General features: G+C 46.0%; 1 protein-coding gene across 1 annotated transcript; it reads left to right on the top strand.

The window, feature by feature from the left end:
• The first annotated feature begins 217 nt into the window (after positions 1-217).
• Positions 218-5,703, top strand: ACTC1 (actin alpha cardiac muscle 1). Its single transcript, XM_034993997.1, has 7 exons — positions 218-276; positions 905-1,055; positions 2,213-2,537; positions 3,200-3,361; positions 3,509-3,700; positions 4,503-4,684; positions 5,383-5,703. Exons 2-7 carry the CDS (start codon positions 927-929, stop codon positions 5,524-5,526), a joined length of 1,134 nt encoding a protein of 377 aa, XP_034849888.1. The 5' UTR covers positions 218-276; positions 905-926; the 3' UTR covers positions 5,527-5,703.
• Positions 5,704-14,304: the final 8,601 nt, after the last annotated feature.

The raw sequence follows: 14,304 nt of genomic DNA, 5'->3' as shown, positions 1-14,304 counted from the left end.
TATTTGGCCATCCCCCTGGTTGCCCCCTCCCCTTCCTTACATGGTCTGGGAGCCCCCTGGCTGATCTTCTCCCCTGCCCTTGGCTCCATGAATGGCCTCGGCGCTCCTCAGTGGTGCGAAGGCGACCAAATAAGGCAAGGTGGCCGACCAGGCCCCCCACCCCTGCCCCCGGCCGCTGCAACTGACCCCGTCCATCAGCACACTATAAAGCGGCGCGCCCCGCGCCCGGCAGCCAGCGCCTGCCGCCCGAGCCGAGCCGAGCCCGACCCGCGGACGGTGAGTCAGCGCCCTCCCGCCCGCCCCGCCCCGCCCGGCGCCGCCCCGACCGCAGCCCGCCCCGAGCCCGTGGCCCCCGAGCCGGCCCCGAAGCCACTTTAAAAGAAAACAAAAACAAAAACAAAACCCCCACACTTTTCGATGCGGCTCTAACTTGTTTGGTCCTGGGTCGTCACAGGAGAGAGGCGCGCAGATCGCGAGCCCTGCGCCTACCCCCCCCCGCGCCCCGGGCATTTGGGGTCCCTGCTCTCGTGCGCGTTTCCCTCCCGCTGGGGCTTAGGCATGGGGTGTGGCTGGGGTCCAAGTGGGCTCTCAGGTTGTGGAAAGGCAAAGCTGTGAAGGGCTGGGGAGGCCTTGCTAAGGGGTGACCGCACCTCCTTGCACCCGGGGCAGAGGGTGCCTCCTGGCCAGGGCGCCTGGGTGGGTCCCTCTCCCCTTCTCCACGCACGTCCGTCTCGGTCTCCGCAGCCTCTTCCCGCCTTGCCTCCTCTGCCCCGAGGGGAAGGGAGCTGACAGGCTTCCCTCCTCCGGCCGCGAACCTTCCCCTGCTCCGTCCCCTCCTCGGGGCGCGAGAAGGCCAGCGCCAGCGCGGGCGCTGAGCGCCGGCCGCCCTGCTCTCCACCTGCAGACCCCGCCGACGCTGCGCCAGGATGTGCGACGACGAGGAGACCACTGCTCTGGTGTGCGACAATGGCTCGGGGCTAGTGAAGGCCGGCTTCGCGGGGGATGACGCGCCCCGCGCCGTCTTCCCCTCCATCGTGGGCCGCCCACGCCACCAGGTAAACTTCCCGCTCCGCCTGGCCTGCTCTGGCCCCTGCCAGTCCCCGGCCTGCCACCTCCTCAGTCCAGCCATCTAGGAAATGTGTCACCTGCCCTTCCTGTTGCATGCACTGCTCAGGTCAAATAAGGAAAGGATGCATTTAGCCTGAAATCCAAGCCCGGACAAGCAGTGCTCACACCACCAGCAACATACCACCAACCACCGCGGCTCGTCCCCCTTCCACTTTGCAGGGACACAGCCCTCCAGGGGTCCCACGCCCTGTGTGAAAAAGCGGCAGCTTCTCTCCTCCACCCCTGCCCTACGTTTTTAGTACTGTCTTCCCTGCCCCTTCAGTTTCTAACTTGGCCTCCCTTGTCAGTCCTGCTCAAGACTCATAACACTGTAACTTCTCCCAACCTACCAGGACCCAACCCACATTCCTCCCTCGTGTTCACAGCCAGCTCACTGGGCTCCCAAAGGATGTAAATCTCTCTGCTTCCTGGCTGTTGCATTTTTAGAAGCCGGGCGTGACAGAGGCAGCAAGTGCCATGGTGATAGTGACATACCACCTTGTTTATTAAAAGAGATGCCATGCTCTCCGGCTCCGCCGGCCGCCCGGCCAGACGAGCCGCCGAGGAGGAGAGCTGTGTTGTCGGGGCTGGTGGCTGATGGGTTCCGCAGGACAGCGCTGGGCCCGCTGGATTTCAGGGGCAGAGTGATAATGGCATAGCAGCCCATCTTTTTATGTTCACTTGATGAATGTCAAAATCTTTTCTTAGGAGAAACACAGTGTGTCATTAATTCAGTCATTCCACAGGGTAGTCATTTATATTCCGGTCGACATGGGTGATGAACTTAATAATTTAATGAAGGCATCATGGTATTTTTAAAATGAGGTGAGGCTATACTTCTTTGGTGAAATAGCTTTATTCCCCTCTCCCCAGTTTTATCCTAAAGGACAGAATTGTACCTGGGGAGAGTGTGTGTGGGGGTGGGGGGAAGGTACTAGATTGATTTTAAGTGATATTTCTAAACTGGGGTAAAATTCTATTTTTTATTGTTTCTGGTATTTAAAAGGTGTGCCTTGACTTGGGCAGTTAGATGTAAATTTATAAGGCATCAGTTACATTCCTAAAATAGCGGAAGCTTGATTTCCCCATCTTTTTCTTCGTATAGGGAGTCATGGTGGGTATGGGTCAGAAAGACTCCTACGTAGGTGATGAGGCCCAGAGCAAGCGAGGTATCCTGACTCTCAAGTACCCTATTGAGCACGGCATCATCACCAACTGGGATGACATGGAGAAGATCTGGCACCATACCTTCTACAACGAGCTCCGTGTGGCCCCTGAGGAGCATCCCACTCTGCTCACGGAGGCCCCACTGAACCCTAAGGCCAACCGTGAGAAGATGACCCAGATCATGTTTGAGACCTTCAATGTCCCTGCCATGTATGTGGCCATCCAGGCGGTGCTGTCCCTCTATGCTTCTGGCCGTACCACAGGTAAGTTTGGGCTGTGGAGACACTCACTGATTCACCACGTCCCAAAGTCACTGACCTTGCTATGAATCAGCTTCCCTCACACTCCCTGGGAAGGTGTCCTTGAGAAGAGAAGGAGGTAACAATAGTTTCAGATGCCATGCATTTCTACGAGTTGAAAGCACATGGAGTTAGATCTGTACCTTTCCTAAAGTATGTGACGCCACACACTTAAGGCTCCACACGATGTATAAATCTGGAATGTAGCCATCGCTGGTATGTGTCCCATACCAACACAGCCCCTGGGCACACGGCCCCAAGGAGAACCGACAGTCCCTACAGGGTCTGAGTCAAAAGAGAGAGAACGTGTGCAAATCAGATGGGAGGAAAGAAAAACACGCCTGGATGCTCCCATAACATGCTAATGGCTGGTAAAAAGGATGGTCATTTGAAAGTGTCCTGGGGAAATTTTTCTACTACAATATTTAAAAGGGTGAGCTGTTGCTGGCTTCAGATTTAGCCCTCGTTATGCTCATTTTTATTCTGTGTGTGTAAGGAATCTAATTTGATCTGGATCCATGCCCAGCGCGAGCATCTTTTAGCCGAGATTGGAAGTGGGCTTTGACACAACTAAAGCAGTGGTGTCCTCAGGGATTTACTTTGTTCCCGTCTGTTTCTTCCGACAGGCATTGTTCTGGATTCTGGGGATGGTGTAACTCACAACGTTCCCATCTACGAGGGCTACGCTTTGCCCCATGCCATCATGCGTCTGGATCTAGCTGGTCGGGATCTCACTGACTACCTCATGAAGATCCTCACTGAGCGTGGCTACTCCTTTGTCACCACCGGTGTGTGTGTGTGTGTGTGTGTGTGTGTGTGTGTCTCATCTGCCACAGCATTGTGTCTGCTTTTTTCCTCCGCCAGAGAATCTACCTACCCCCTTTCAGTTGACTTCATTCTCCAGAGCTTGACTCTGCTACCCTTTATCTCTGCAGCTGAACGTGAAATCGTCCGCGACATTAAAGAGAAGCTGTGCTATGTTGCCCTGGATTTCGAGAATGAAATGGCCACGGCTGCCTCTTCCTCATCCCTGGAAAAGAGCTATGAGCTGCCCGATGGCCAAGTCATCACCATTGGCAATGAGCGCTTTCGCTGCCCTGAGACACTATTCCAGCCCTCATTCATCGGTGAGTGGTAGGGTCTGGCGCAGGGGCCTGGCTCTTCCCTAAGAAATTTAGGGGTCCCCCAGAGTAAAACTGATTCTCATCAAGAAGGATTAAGGGGCCCTTGAGGTAAAAGAAGTCGCAGCTCAGAGTCCCACACAGCTCAGCCTCAGATCCTAAGGGCTCATTAAAGGGATGGCCATCCTGTTCTGTTGCAGTGATATGATAAAGGATGACACGCTGACTTCATGTCAAAATAAAGAATGAGACAGAGTAGTGATTGAAGAATCTGTATCTGCAGGAAAGGAATGGTTACTCAGAAGTGCTGACTTATTCCAGTAAGTCCATTACCCAGTAGCTGGACTTCCTCTGAAGTTACTCATCATTAAATGCAACCATATGAATCATACTCGTGGTAATAACTGGACCCTGGTAGTTTACCAAACATCTTGCCCCAGGAATGATTTCTAAGAGGAAGCTTGTCAGGATCTGATTTTAGCCCATCAATAAAAATTGCATTAATCTAACTCTAATGCGTGTCTCACCCTTTCCAACATATCTCTATACATCTGATGCATGCGTTCGAGTGTTCACTCCAAACAGGTGCTAAACAAGGTGGTTTGTGTCTCAACAGTCTGTTGAGGATTAACTGTGAGAGACACCTGTTCCGCAAACGCCTTGCAGTATATCTTAAAGAAGAACACATGTTGCAGAGACAAATGGGCGACAGTTTATCAACACAAAGGAGTCCTGTTTTCTTCCCTCCACCCTGGGCCCCTGGCCCGAGTGCACTGTGATTTTTTTTTTTTTTTAAACTTATTTCTAGGTATGGAATCTGCTGGCATCCATGAAACCACTTACAATAGCATCATGAAGTGTGACATTGATATCCGCAAGGACCTGTACGCCAACAATGTCCTATCGGGAGGTACCACCATGTACCCTGGTATTGCCGATCGCATGCAAAAGGAAATCACTGCTCTGGCCCCCAGCACCATGAAGATCAAGGTAAAGAACCCCTGTGGGTGGGAGAGGCCAGGTGGGTCTTAGGATTGCATGCAGAACTCACACTGTGCTTCCCGTCTCCTATACGCTTTACCTCTTAGCTTTTCTAGCACTTTTCCCAAGATAAGAGACTTTAAAAACATTTTCAAGCAGTGGATAATAATAGATGCTGGAAGAAAAAAAAATACCCTAAATCTTTGAACACATTTTAAAAGTCTCCAACTTTTGGGCTAGCCTCCATCACACATTTAGCTTGTTGCCGCATTATACTCTAGTTCAGAGAAGTGGGGCAATTCTATTTTGTAGAGTCTTTGATAATGGACAGAATGAGCCAGAAGAAAATGCATAAAACTTGATTCCACCATATTAATTTTTGGTATGAAATATCTCATATTTCTGGGGCGCCTGGGTGGCTCAGTCGTTGAGCGTCTGCCTTCGGCTCAGGTCATGGTCCCAGAGTCCTGGGATCGAGCCCCGCATCGGGCTCCCTGCTCCGCGGGAAGCCTGCTTCTCCCTCTCCCACTCCCCCTGCTTGTGTTCCTCTCTCGCTGTGTCTCTCTCTGTCAAATAAATGAATAAAATCTTTAAAAAAAAAAAAAAGAAATATCTCATATTTCTTTCTGTGAATCTCTCCAGCATGTTGCTTGATCTGTTGCCTGGAGTGTTAGAGTTCACCGGAAACATTTGTTTTCTTTCTGCAGATTATTGCTCCCCCCGAGCGTAAGTACTCTGTCTGGATTGGGGGCTCCATCCTGGCCTCCCTGTCCACCTTCCAGCAGATGTGGATCAGCAAGCAAGAGTATGATGAGGCAGGCCCATCCATCGTCCACCGCAAATGCTTCTAAGGTGCCTTCTCTCTTAGTCTACATTCAGGATGACAGTATTATGCTTCTTGGAGTCTTCTGAACCACCCTCCCTTATCTCTCATCAATCATTGTACAGTTTGTTTACACATGTGCAATTTATTTGTGCTTCTAATATTTATTGCTTTATAAATAAACCAGACCAGGACTTGCAACATACAAAAGCCTCTCTCTTTTCTTTTCCTGGGAGGCACGGGGTGGGGCCAGTGTAGGCTTACTTCAGTCTGCGAATTCAAATGCTGGTGGCTTTGCCCCCAGGAGCACTGTAATATCACAGTACCACAAAGTGCGTCAGATGAACTGGTGTGACATTTAGCCGGGAGTTACACTACTAAATATCAGTTTTACACTTTGGAATAGAATCATGAATTTATGTCGAATCTGAAAAGTAGATTAGCTTTAACTCTGCATCAGCGACGCCCGAAACTGGATTTCACAATTCTTTGGGATTAGTTACTGTGAATGACAGTGAAAGTTGTTGTAGCATATGTTCCAGGTGTTTTTGTAACTTTGTAGAAGCTACATATATATTAGTAATGAGAAAGTCAAAGATTATTTTAAATAAGTTAGCTTAAATTCTCAATTCTAGACTCCTCAGTTGTCTTCCTGAGGGCTATGCGTGTCCATGGTGAAACACGGAGGCTGGCTGACCGTTAGGCCCAGCCATGTCCCATCCCGAATACTCCCGAAACAGATCAAGACCATTGTGCATGTTCAAAATAAATGTGAGGAAACAGGCACCAGATCCTTTTGCCTCATCAGTAACTAATTTGTGGGACAGAGGTCTTTGGGTTCTTCATATCTTTGAAATGTTGGGCCTTGGAGTTGAGTGCAGTGAAGGCTATGAAGTCTGCCGGGAGGTGAAGGGGAGTGAAGCCACAATATTCCCTTTATTCCATGCTGGACTCTTTGCAAAGTATGTTGTGGGGGCTTCTGGAGGCAGCAGCAAAGAATCAGTCGTGCTCTGTCCTTGAGGGGCTCACATTCACTACACATAAACTCCCAATGTGTGCGGTCTGGGAAGCTTCAAGGAGAGGGACATGGGTCTGGGTCTTGAAGAACGGTTAAGAATCACAGAGGTGAGAAGAGCGGCAGGAAGTATCAGCAGAAGTGGGGCAGAAGCCAGCTAACAAGGCACAGGGCAGGCTGGTGGGAGCTGATGACTTAGGAAATCAACTTGGGAAGGTGAATTTCCACCTGATTGCGGAAGCTCTGAAATTTTTCATTTTCAAGTTAATTGTTCATGAACTGTTGGAGCATTTGAATGGATGTAATTAAACTTTTATCTATTTTTTTTAAAGATTTTATTTATTTATTTGAGACAGAGAGAATGAGAGAGACAGAGAGCATATGAAGGGGGGAGGGTCAGAAGGAGAAGCAGGCTCCCCGCCGAGCAGGGAGCCCGATGCGGGACTCGATCCAGGGAGTCCAGGATCATGACCTGAGCCGAAGGCAGTCGCTCAACCAACTGAGCCACCCAGGCGCCCCTAAACTTTTATCTATTGATGAGGGAATCAAGACAGAAAGATGAAGTAAGTGGTGCAATGTTACACAGCTTGTGGAATACCCAAGATACGAAGCCAGATTTTCTGACATCTAATCTAATGGTGCTTCTCAACCATCTTTAGTCATAAAACTTCAGTCTTAAACTATACTCATAAAGTTATAAACATAAACATATAGACATAAAGCTTTAGTCATGGTCTTAGTGCATTTTATCACATACGTTTTGGGAGTCTGCATTCAAAATTTTGAGTATTTGGGGCTCATCAGACATCTTTAGTAAAGTTGCCAATATCATTATTCAGAGTCATAATTTTGTCTTTATATTATTCATTCCAAAAGTATCTCTTGATCCGTGACTCTGGGCTAAGCACAGTAGTAGGTGCAGGGGACACAAAGATGGATCAAAGCACATTTTCTGTGCTTAAGAAGTTCAGAGTTTAAAGTCTGTGCTATTATGTTATAGTAGCCTGAGCAAACTAACATGTTGGGCATGATGGTCCAAGATTCATGGTCTAGCAACTTAGTAGCCTCTGGAGCAAAAGAATGTCTTCCTATGTGATTCTTGACAAAAATTCCAGGGAAGTCTCAGTCTGGCCAGGCTTGAGGACTGAATCATTACCATCCTGACCATGGGAAAGTATGAAAAGAACTAAATGGCATAAACACCATACCTAATGAGCTAGAGCAGGAGGGAAAATATGATAGTTTATGGACGAGGGCTCCAACTTCCAGTTTGAGAGTTTTATTTGATTTAACAGGCCAGGAGAAGAGCTTGAGAAGAGCAATGACTTCACTCACACAAAACTGGGGGGTAAGACTGAGAAGCTTTGGATGGTGGTATGTGTGACTGGCCAGATTTTTTCGAGACTCCACTGTGGAGACCCAGGAACACAACGATCTCTCTATGACCAGATTAGCTGGGTGTTTAAGAAGAAATAAGTCAGATTCACTTTGTGATTAACATGATACAAATGCCATAAATATTTCCTAGTAACTGATAGCTACTGAAGAAATTTTGAGTCTTTTAGGCCAAAACCAGCAAAGGTCGATACCCAATTTAAAGTTGTTAATTTTAAATAGAGAAAAGAGTAATTTTATTTCAGCAAAAAAGCCCTGAGTTTATTCAGAAATAACAGAGGAATCGCAATTTGGGACAAGCAAGCCATGGTGAACCACCAGCCAGTCCAAAGGGACAAAGGGAAGGTCAGCTTTTTTGGGTTTTAGGAGGAAATTGGGGAGGATTGCTTAAAACAAAAGTTTATTGGAGAAGAACAAGAGTTGGAGGTTGTGGTTTCTCACTGGCTGCCTGTGGGGGTTAATGCGATGCTGCTGGGGCAGGGAGGGATCTTCCTTCCTTCTCTTAAAAGCAAGAGACAAAATTCCTATGTGAAAAATGTCCTCCCTTGCTGGAGTAATTCTTAATCTTCCTTCTTCCCCTGGTTACACAGGCTGCAGAGTGGTACATGCATGAGAGCTCCCCCTTCAGGGCTTTCCAGCTCCATTTTAAATGAGATTTCCTTTATTTTCACAAGGTCTTGGGGGCTCATTATACAAGGAATTTCTCCTTCTGGCAGAGCTTGGCTGTTGTTATGGCAACCAAACTCCCATTAGGAAGCTACAGGATAAAAGCTCTTGGAGAGATTACAAAAGTATACTTTTGGTCACTGGTGAGCCCAATGGTAGAAGCAGTTCAGTCATCAGCTCTGTGTGTAATGAATGGATACGAGCAAGACTGACCCGGCAGATAAAGAGCTTCAGTTCAAGAACAGCTCTCTCAGTCATCTGGCTTCTGGGCCCTGTCCCCTGCAAAGGAGAGCTGAGTCAGGTGAGAGCTAAGCAGGGGTGGTCTGCAGGACTCCCAGCAGTGTTGTTTGCTTATGGCTCAGCATTGTTTCACGGCAGCTTCCATGGGAATCAGGGTTGGGGAGGGGAGACAGAAAGAAAACAGACCCACGGGAAGGTTGCAATAAAGCTGAATTACAATATGGCATTAGTAGTAGATGAGAAATGGACTCTGCAGTGAAGTGTAAGCAAGGCCTTGGGTCAACATGTTCACTTGAAGAACTTTGGAAATACTACTGGATAATGACAGGGTAGGCATCACGTAGGGTAGGATTTGAGAGAGCAGGCATTATGTAGGAAGTTCAAAAGCAAATCTGACTTAGGCACAATAGTGAAATTTTCCCAAGACACCTTTAACTCTAGGATCTACCTTGTGAACTTCTTTTCCAGGGTCTACCACCCAATGCTGGCTACCAGGGACACTCTCTCTACCACTCATATCTTGATGACACTTAACCTTTACTTACATTCCTCTAGAGAAGAGACCATGTTAATTAACATGTCAGTTACCTAATCTATGTTCCTAGGGGAAAGTTAGAACATATTTTCCCACTAGAGAACATACCCATAATTTAACAACAGTTTTCTGTATATCATTTTTTGTTATTATTATATCATACTAACCTGAAGGTTTGATGTTGCATGAGCTTTCAATCAAAAAGATTAAGTTCAAATCCTGGTTTTGTCACTGACTAGTTGAGCATCTTTTAAGTAAATAACTTAACCTCTCTGAACCTCAGAACAGAGGGGCTAACTTAAATCATGCCGGGGCGCCTGGGTGGCTCAGTTGGTTAAGCGTCTGTCTTCGGCTCAGGTCATGATCCCAGGATCCTGGGATCGAGCCCCGCATCGGGCTCTCTGCTCAGCAGTAACTCTGCTTCTCCCTCTCCCTCTGCCTACCGCTATGCCTACTGGTGCGCTCTCTCCCTCTCTCTGTGTCAAATAAATAAATAAAATCTTAAGAAAAAAAAAAAGATGGGTTTCATAAGCAGCAATGACAGGATGTGCTGTGGGTTGGATGGGGCAGGCAAGAAAATGAAGGAACCACTGAAGCTACCCAGACTGCTGGCTTGAATGGACTATGTGTTTTCAAGGAAATGAAAATTTCAAGGTAATTCAAATGCAGCTCCAGTCCTACATTGGATCCAAAGATGGGATTTGCCCTGAGTCTTGAAAAGTGTTAAGGGTTTGGGAGAAAGGGAGGGAGACTGAATGAGCAGAGAGTGGTGTGGGAGACATGAAAGTAGTGGGGAGACCTGACAGGAGCAGAGAGTCTGCGTGGGGAGGCAGCAGTCAGGTAGATTGGGATCCAGTAGGATGAGGACTAGGGCATGGGCTTTGGAAACACGGGAGGGCAGTGTTCTTCCCTAATAAATACAAACGATGATAGAACGGCCCTACAAAGTTGCTGTGAAGATGAAATGGGCTGAAGTTGATACTACGCTCGGGGCTTGACACAGAGTAGGACCTTCACTGGTGCTCTATAATCATTGTTATTAACATTTTTACACTTACATATACTTCTTTATATATAGTATATGTAATATGTATTATACATTATACACACATGTGTGAGTGTGCGTGCACACATAAGAACTGAAAGACCAGTGTAGAAATTTGGATTTGATGTGAGAGAATATGTGTTTTCTGCTGAGGTGTTTCCTGAGAAATGATAATATTTAAAGAAAGTGAACTCTGGCATTTGGATCCAGAATGGGCTAGTGAGCAGAGATACTTGCTGAGCGACTCAACAGTCCAAGAGCAACTAGAGAATTCAGGGAGCACATGCTCCAAAGGCTGAGAACGTAAAGCTATACTCTCCTTCATCTGCCAAAGGAGAGATGGACCTAAATAACTTCATGACTTCAGGGCACAGGGTTCAAAGAGTTCAATTAATGATCACCATGGCCTAGGGCACCTGGGTGGCTCAGTTGGCTAAGCGACTGCCTTCGGCTCAGGTCATGATCCTGGAGTCCCGGGATCGAGTCCCGCATCGGGCTCCCTGCTCGGCGGGGAGTCTGCTTCTCCCTCTGACCCTCCCCCCTCTCATGCTCTCTCTATCTCAGTCTCTCTCTCAAATAAATAAAATCTAAAAATAATAATAATAATAATAATCACCATGGCCTACATTACAGGGCCTTTTAAAAAAAATCCAAATTGGCTTCCTGAATTCCCACTTTTCATAGCACATTGAGCCCCCTCTCAAGTTGAAGCAACTTATTTTAAATCTGTTCAAATCTTACAGTAAAGAGTAGCCACATTCTCTTTTACACCCACTACTCTGGAGTGTCAATGCCATTGTGTTATAATAGCTGGTTTGATTTTAATACATAAAAGGGAGCTTCGTCACGGAAATACAGTATGAGGATTCCAGTTTTTAAAAAGAAAACCATAGGTTGGTAGGGATGAGAGTTTCAGCAGGAAGAACTTGACGAGTGTTTACTCCAAATATAAATCTTAATAGGATATAAGATATAAAATATATACCCAAACTCTTAAGAGAAAGCAGCATGATACAAGGAATTAAAAATCTACTGTAATACTCACATGTTGAATTGAAACCTCCATCAGCCTGGGTTCCCACAGGATTAGAGTGAGTAGCGCCCCCTGCAGACACAAAGCGTCTTAAGTGAGAAATACGCTGTCAAGTTGACCATGAGCTTGTCTGTTACCACTGCATAACCTAGCTTATTCTAACAGTTAGCACCAGCTTCCGATCCTGACCCCCCCAGGATTTCACTTGGCTCTAGGGCTCTGAGGCGACTGTATGCCAGCTGAATAATACATTTAAAATAATCACCGTAACCCAGGATTTTTGTTATTTCACGTGGGACAGTAGTTCAAGGTGTCCAAAGTGCCACACTATCAGAAACGGAAGTCTGGTATTGGGTAATTTTATTCACTTTGCGGGGGGAGGTTGTTTTTCTTTGGCATATGAATCAAGTAGAAGATCTATCGGAAGTTACATCTTGTTGGTTCCACATGTGGGCAGCATGCTCAGGAAGTAAAAATGAAGGGTCTCATCCAGGTTACTTTGCTTTATTTTGTGTCCAGAGTTTGCAACCAATCCTGCCTCATCATTGAATTGGATTATCTTATTTTTTTAAACAAAAGCTTTAAGATATAATTCACATCCCATACAATTCAGTCATTTAGAGTATACAATTTAATTAGTTTTTAGCATATTCATAGACAGATGCAGCCATCACCACAGTCAATTTTAGAACATTTTCATCATCTTAAAAAGAAATCTCATACCCTTTAGCTCTTATTCCTGTGTGCTCACATCTAGAAGGACTGATGAGATGATCCAGCTGCATATTCCTTCTCTCCGGGGAAGAGTAAAATTATGACCTTGTCTTAATAAAGTCCCCCTGTTGCAAGAAAAATAAGGGAAACCATCAGGGCCTTTGCTCATGGGATTCCTTCTGCATAGACCTCTTTCCTCATCACGGCCAAAAACCTCCTCTGCACACAGAAGACTTCTAGAAACACTCATTTAAGTTAGACTCTTGCTTCATTGCCACCCTTGGTTCACTTCCTTTGTATCACATATTATATCATCTTTTGTTTTAACTTTATTGAGGTGTAGTTTATATACAGTAACACATGTCCATTTTAAGCAAGCAATTCAATGAGTTTTGACAAATGTGTATACCCAGTAACCACCACCCCAATCAAAACATAGCACACATTCTATCCCCTCTCAAATTCCCTCCTGTTCCTCCAAATTCAATCCTCTCCACCTCAATCCCAGGCAATCCTTTCTAGCACTCTAGATTAGGTTTTTTATTTTTTATGTTCAGTTAGCCAACATATAGTACTATAGATTAGTTTTGTCTGTTCTTGAATTTCATACTAATCATAATTTAAATTGTTAGCTTACTTATTTCTTTTGTCTCTATTACTAAACTTTTTTTAGAAACATGATTTTCTAGCACAGCATGTCTAGCACAGAGCCAGACAGTGTCAGAAAGAATGAATCCCAAATCATTCTATTTCTCAACTTTAATTTTTTAGAAAATTGAAGCATCTAAATATTTGACAGTAACAGTGAGAACTTTTTTGTGAGGGCAACAAACAGAAGTCCCTGGTTCATCTCTTTTGCTTTCTTGCCCTCCCTGCCCTCCCCTTTTTCATCACAACAATATCAATAGTAGCCAAGTGGGGGAGAAAGCTATGTACAAGTCACATTCTTTTGCCTTTGGACAAAATGTATTATCATTTTGAATGAAAGGGTAGAAATAGCCTCATTCATTTGTAATGTTTTGTAACTTTCAACTTTGAGCTTTCCACTTTGTCAATGAAGACAGGTTCTCAGGGCTTCTTGCAAATCCATCCATGCCTCTGACAACAGGATATGTGATCAACTCAAACCACATCTCTATTTCTGAAAATATATTCAAGATTGGTGTCCCACCAGCAATGTCATGGCAGCTCTGTTAATTTTTGACAAAATATTTCTTAAAACCCTGCCTACCCTAAGGGGGAGAGTCAGGGATTTTTTTTTAAGACTTATTTATTTATTTGAAAGAGGGAGTGAGAGAGTGAGTAGGGGGGAAGGGCAGAGGGAGACAGAATTCTCAAGCAGACTCCCCGCTGGGTGAAGCCAGACCAGGGGCTCAGTCCCGGGACCCTGAGATCATGACCTGAGCCGAAATCAAGAGTCAGATCCTTAACCTACTGAGCCACCCGGGCGCCCCAGTTTTTGACAGAATATTTGTTACTATAATATAATCAACCTTGAAGCACATACCTATGAACTGGCACCTCTCATTCATGCACAGGGGAGGATGGGGTCACGTTCGGCATCTCTATCTCATAGATGGAGGAGCTGAGGCACAGAGTCCCTTTTACGAGGTGTTCTTCCTTGCTTCTTTGCACGCATCCACAGCAGGCAGTCTGTGCATCCCCTTCAGCTGAAGTTCTAAATCTCTTTCTCTCTCGACTATCTAGGACACATGAGAATTAACCTACTCATGTAGATTACAGGGCCCCAGCCCTCATTAACCTTAATATTGGAAGAAATACAGCTTTTACGGTAGGGGAAGCGGAAATGCCCTTCCACTCAGCACAAATAGCAACATTGGCATGAGACGAGGAAATGGACTTTTTAGGAGGTAATTATGCAATGGAAACGTTTGTTTGCAGTCAGTGAACATTTCCTTGGATTTGTGGACCCCTTTTTTAAGGTGTTATAAAATTGCCTCCCTAGGCTTGAAGTTGTGAATATTTCAGGTCAGTTGAGAACCTTATTGAGAGGCCCCAGGAAACCCCTGGGGGAAAAAAGCTTGGAAGGAGAACTGAGGCACACCTCATAGATGCTGCTTGCACCAGCACTATGCCTTTTCTGGAAGAGGCAGTCACGTTATCTGGTCTAGTTCAAAGTTCCCTTCCGCCATTCCCTTTTTA

Source organism: Mirounga leonina, unplaced genomic scaffold, assembly GCF_011800145.1.
Source record: "Mirounga leonina isolate KUSES-001 unplaced genomic scaffold, KU_Mleo_1.0 Mir_91, whole genome shotgun sequence".
Taxonomy (NCBI): Eukaryota; Metazoa; Chordata; class Mammalia; order Carnivora; family Phocidae; genus Mirounga; species Mirounga leonina.
This window is presented reverse-complemented; position numbering and strand designations above follow the sequence as displayed.

Bases quoted from the DNA above. Each gene is read 5' to 3' on its own strand.
- ACTC1 (XM_034993997.1), top strand. From the start codon at position 927: ATGTGCGACGACGAGGAGACCACTGCTCTGGTGTGCGACAATGGCTCG. The intron at 1,056-2,212 runs GTAAACTTCCCG...TTCTTCGTATAG, and splicing joins TGGGCCGCCCACGCCACCAG to GGAGTCATGGTGGGTATGGG. The intron at 3,362-3,508 runs GTGTGTGTGTGT...TTATCTCTGCAG, and splicing joins CTACTCCTTTGTCACCACCG to CTGAACGTGAAATCGTCCGC.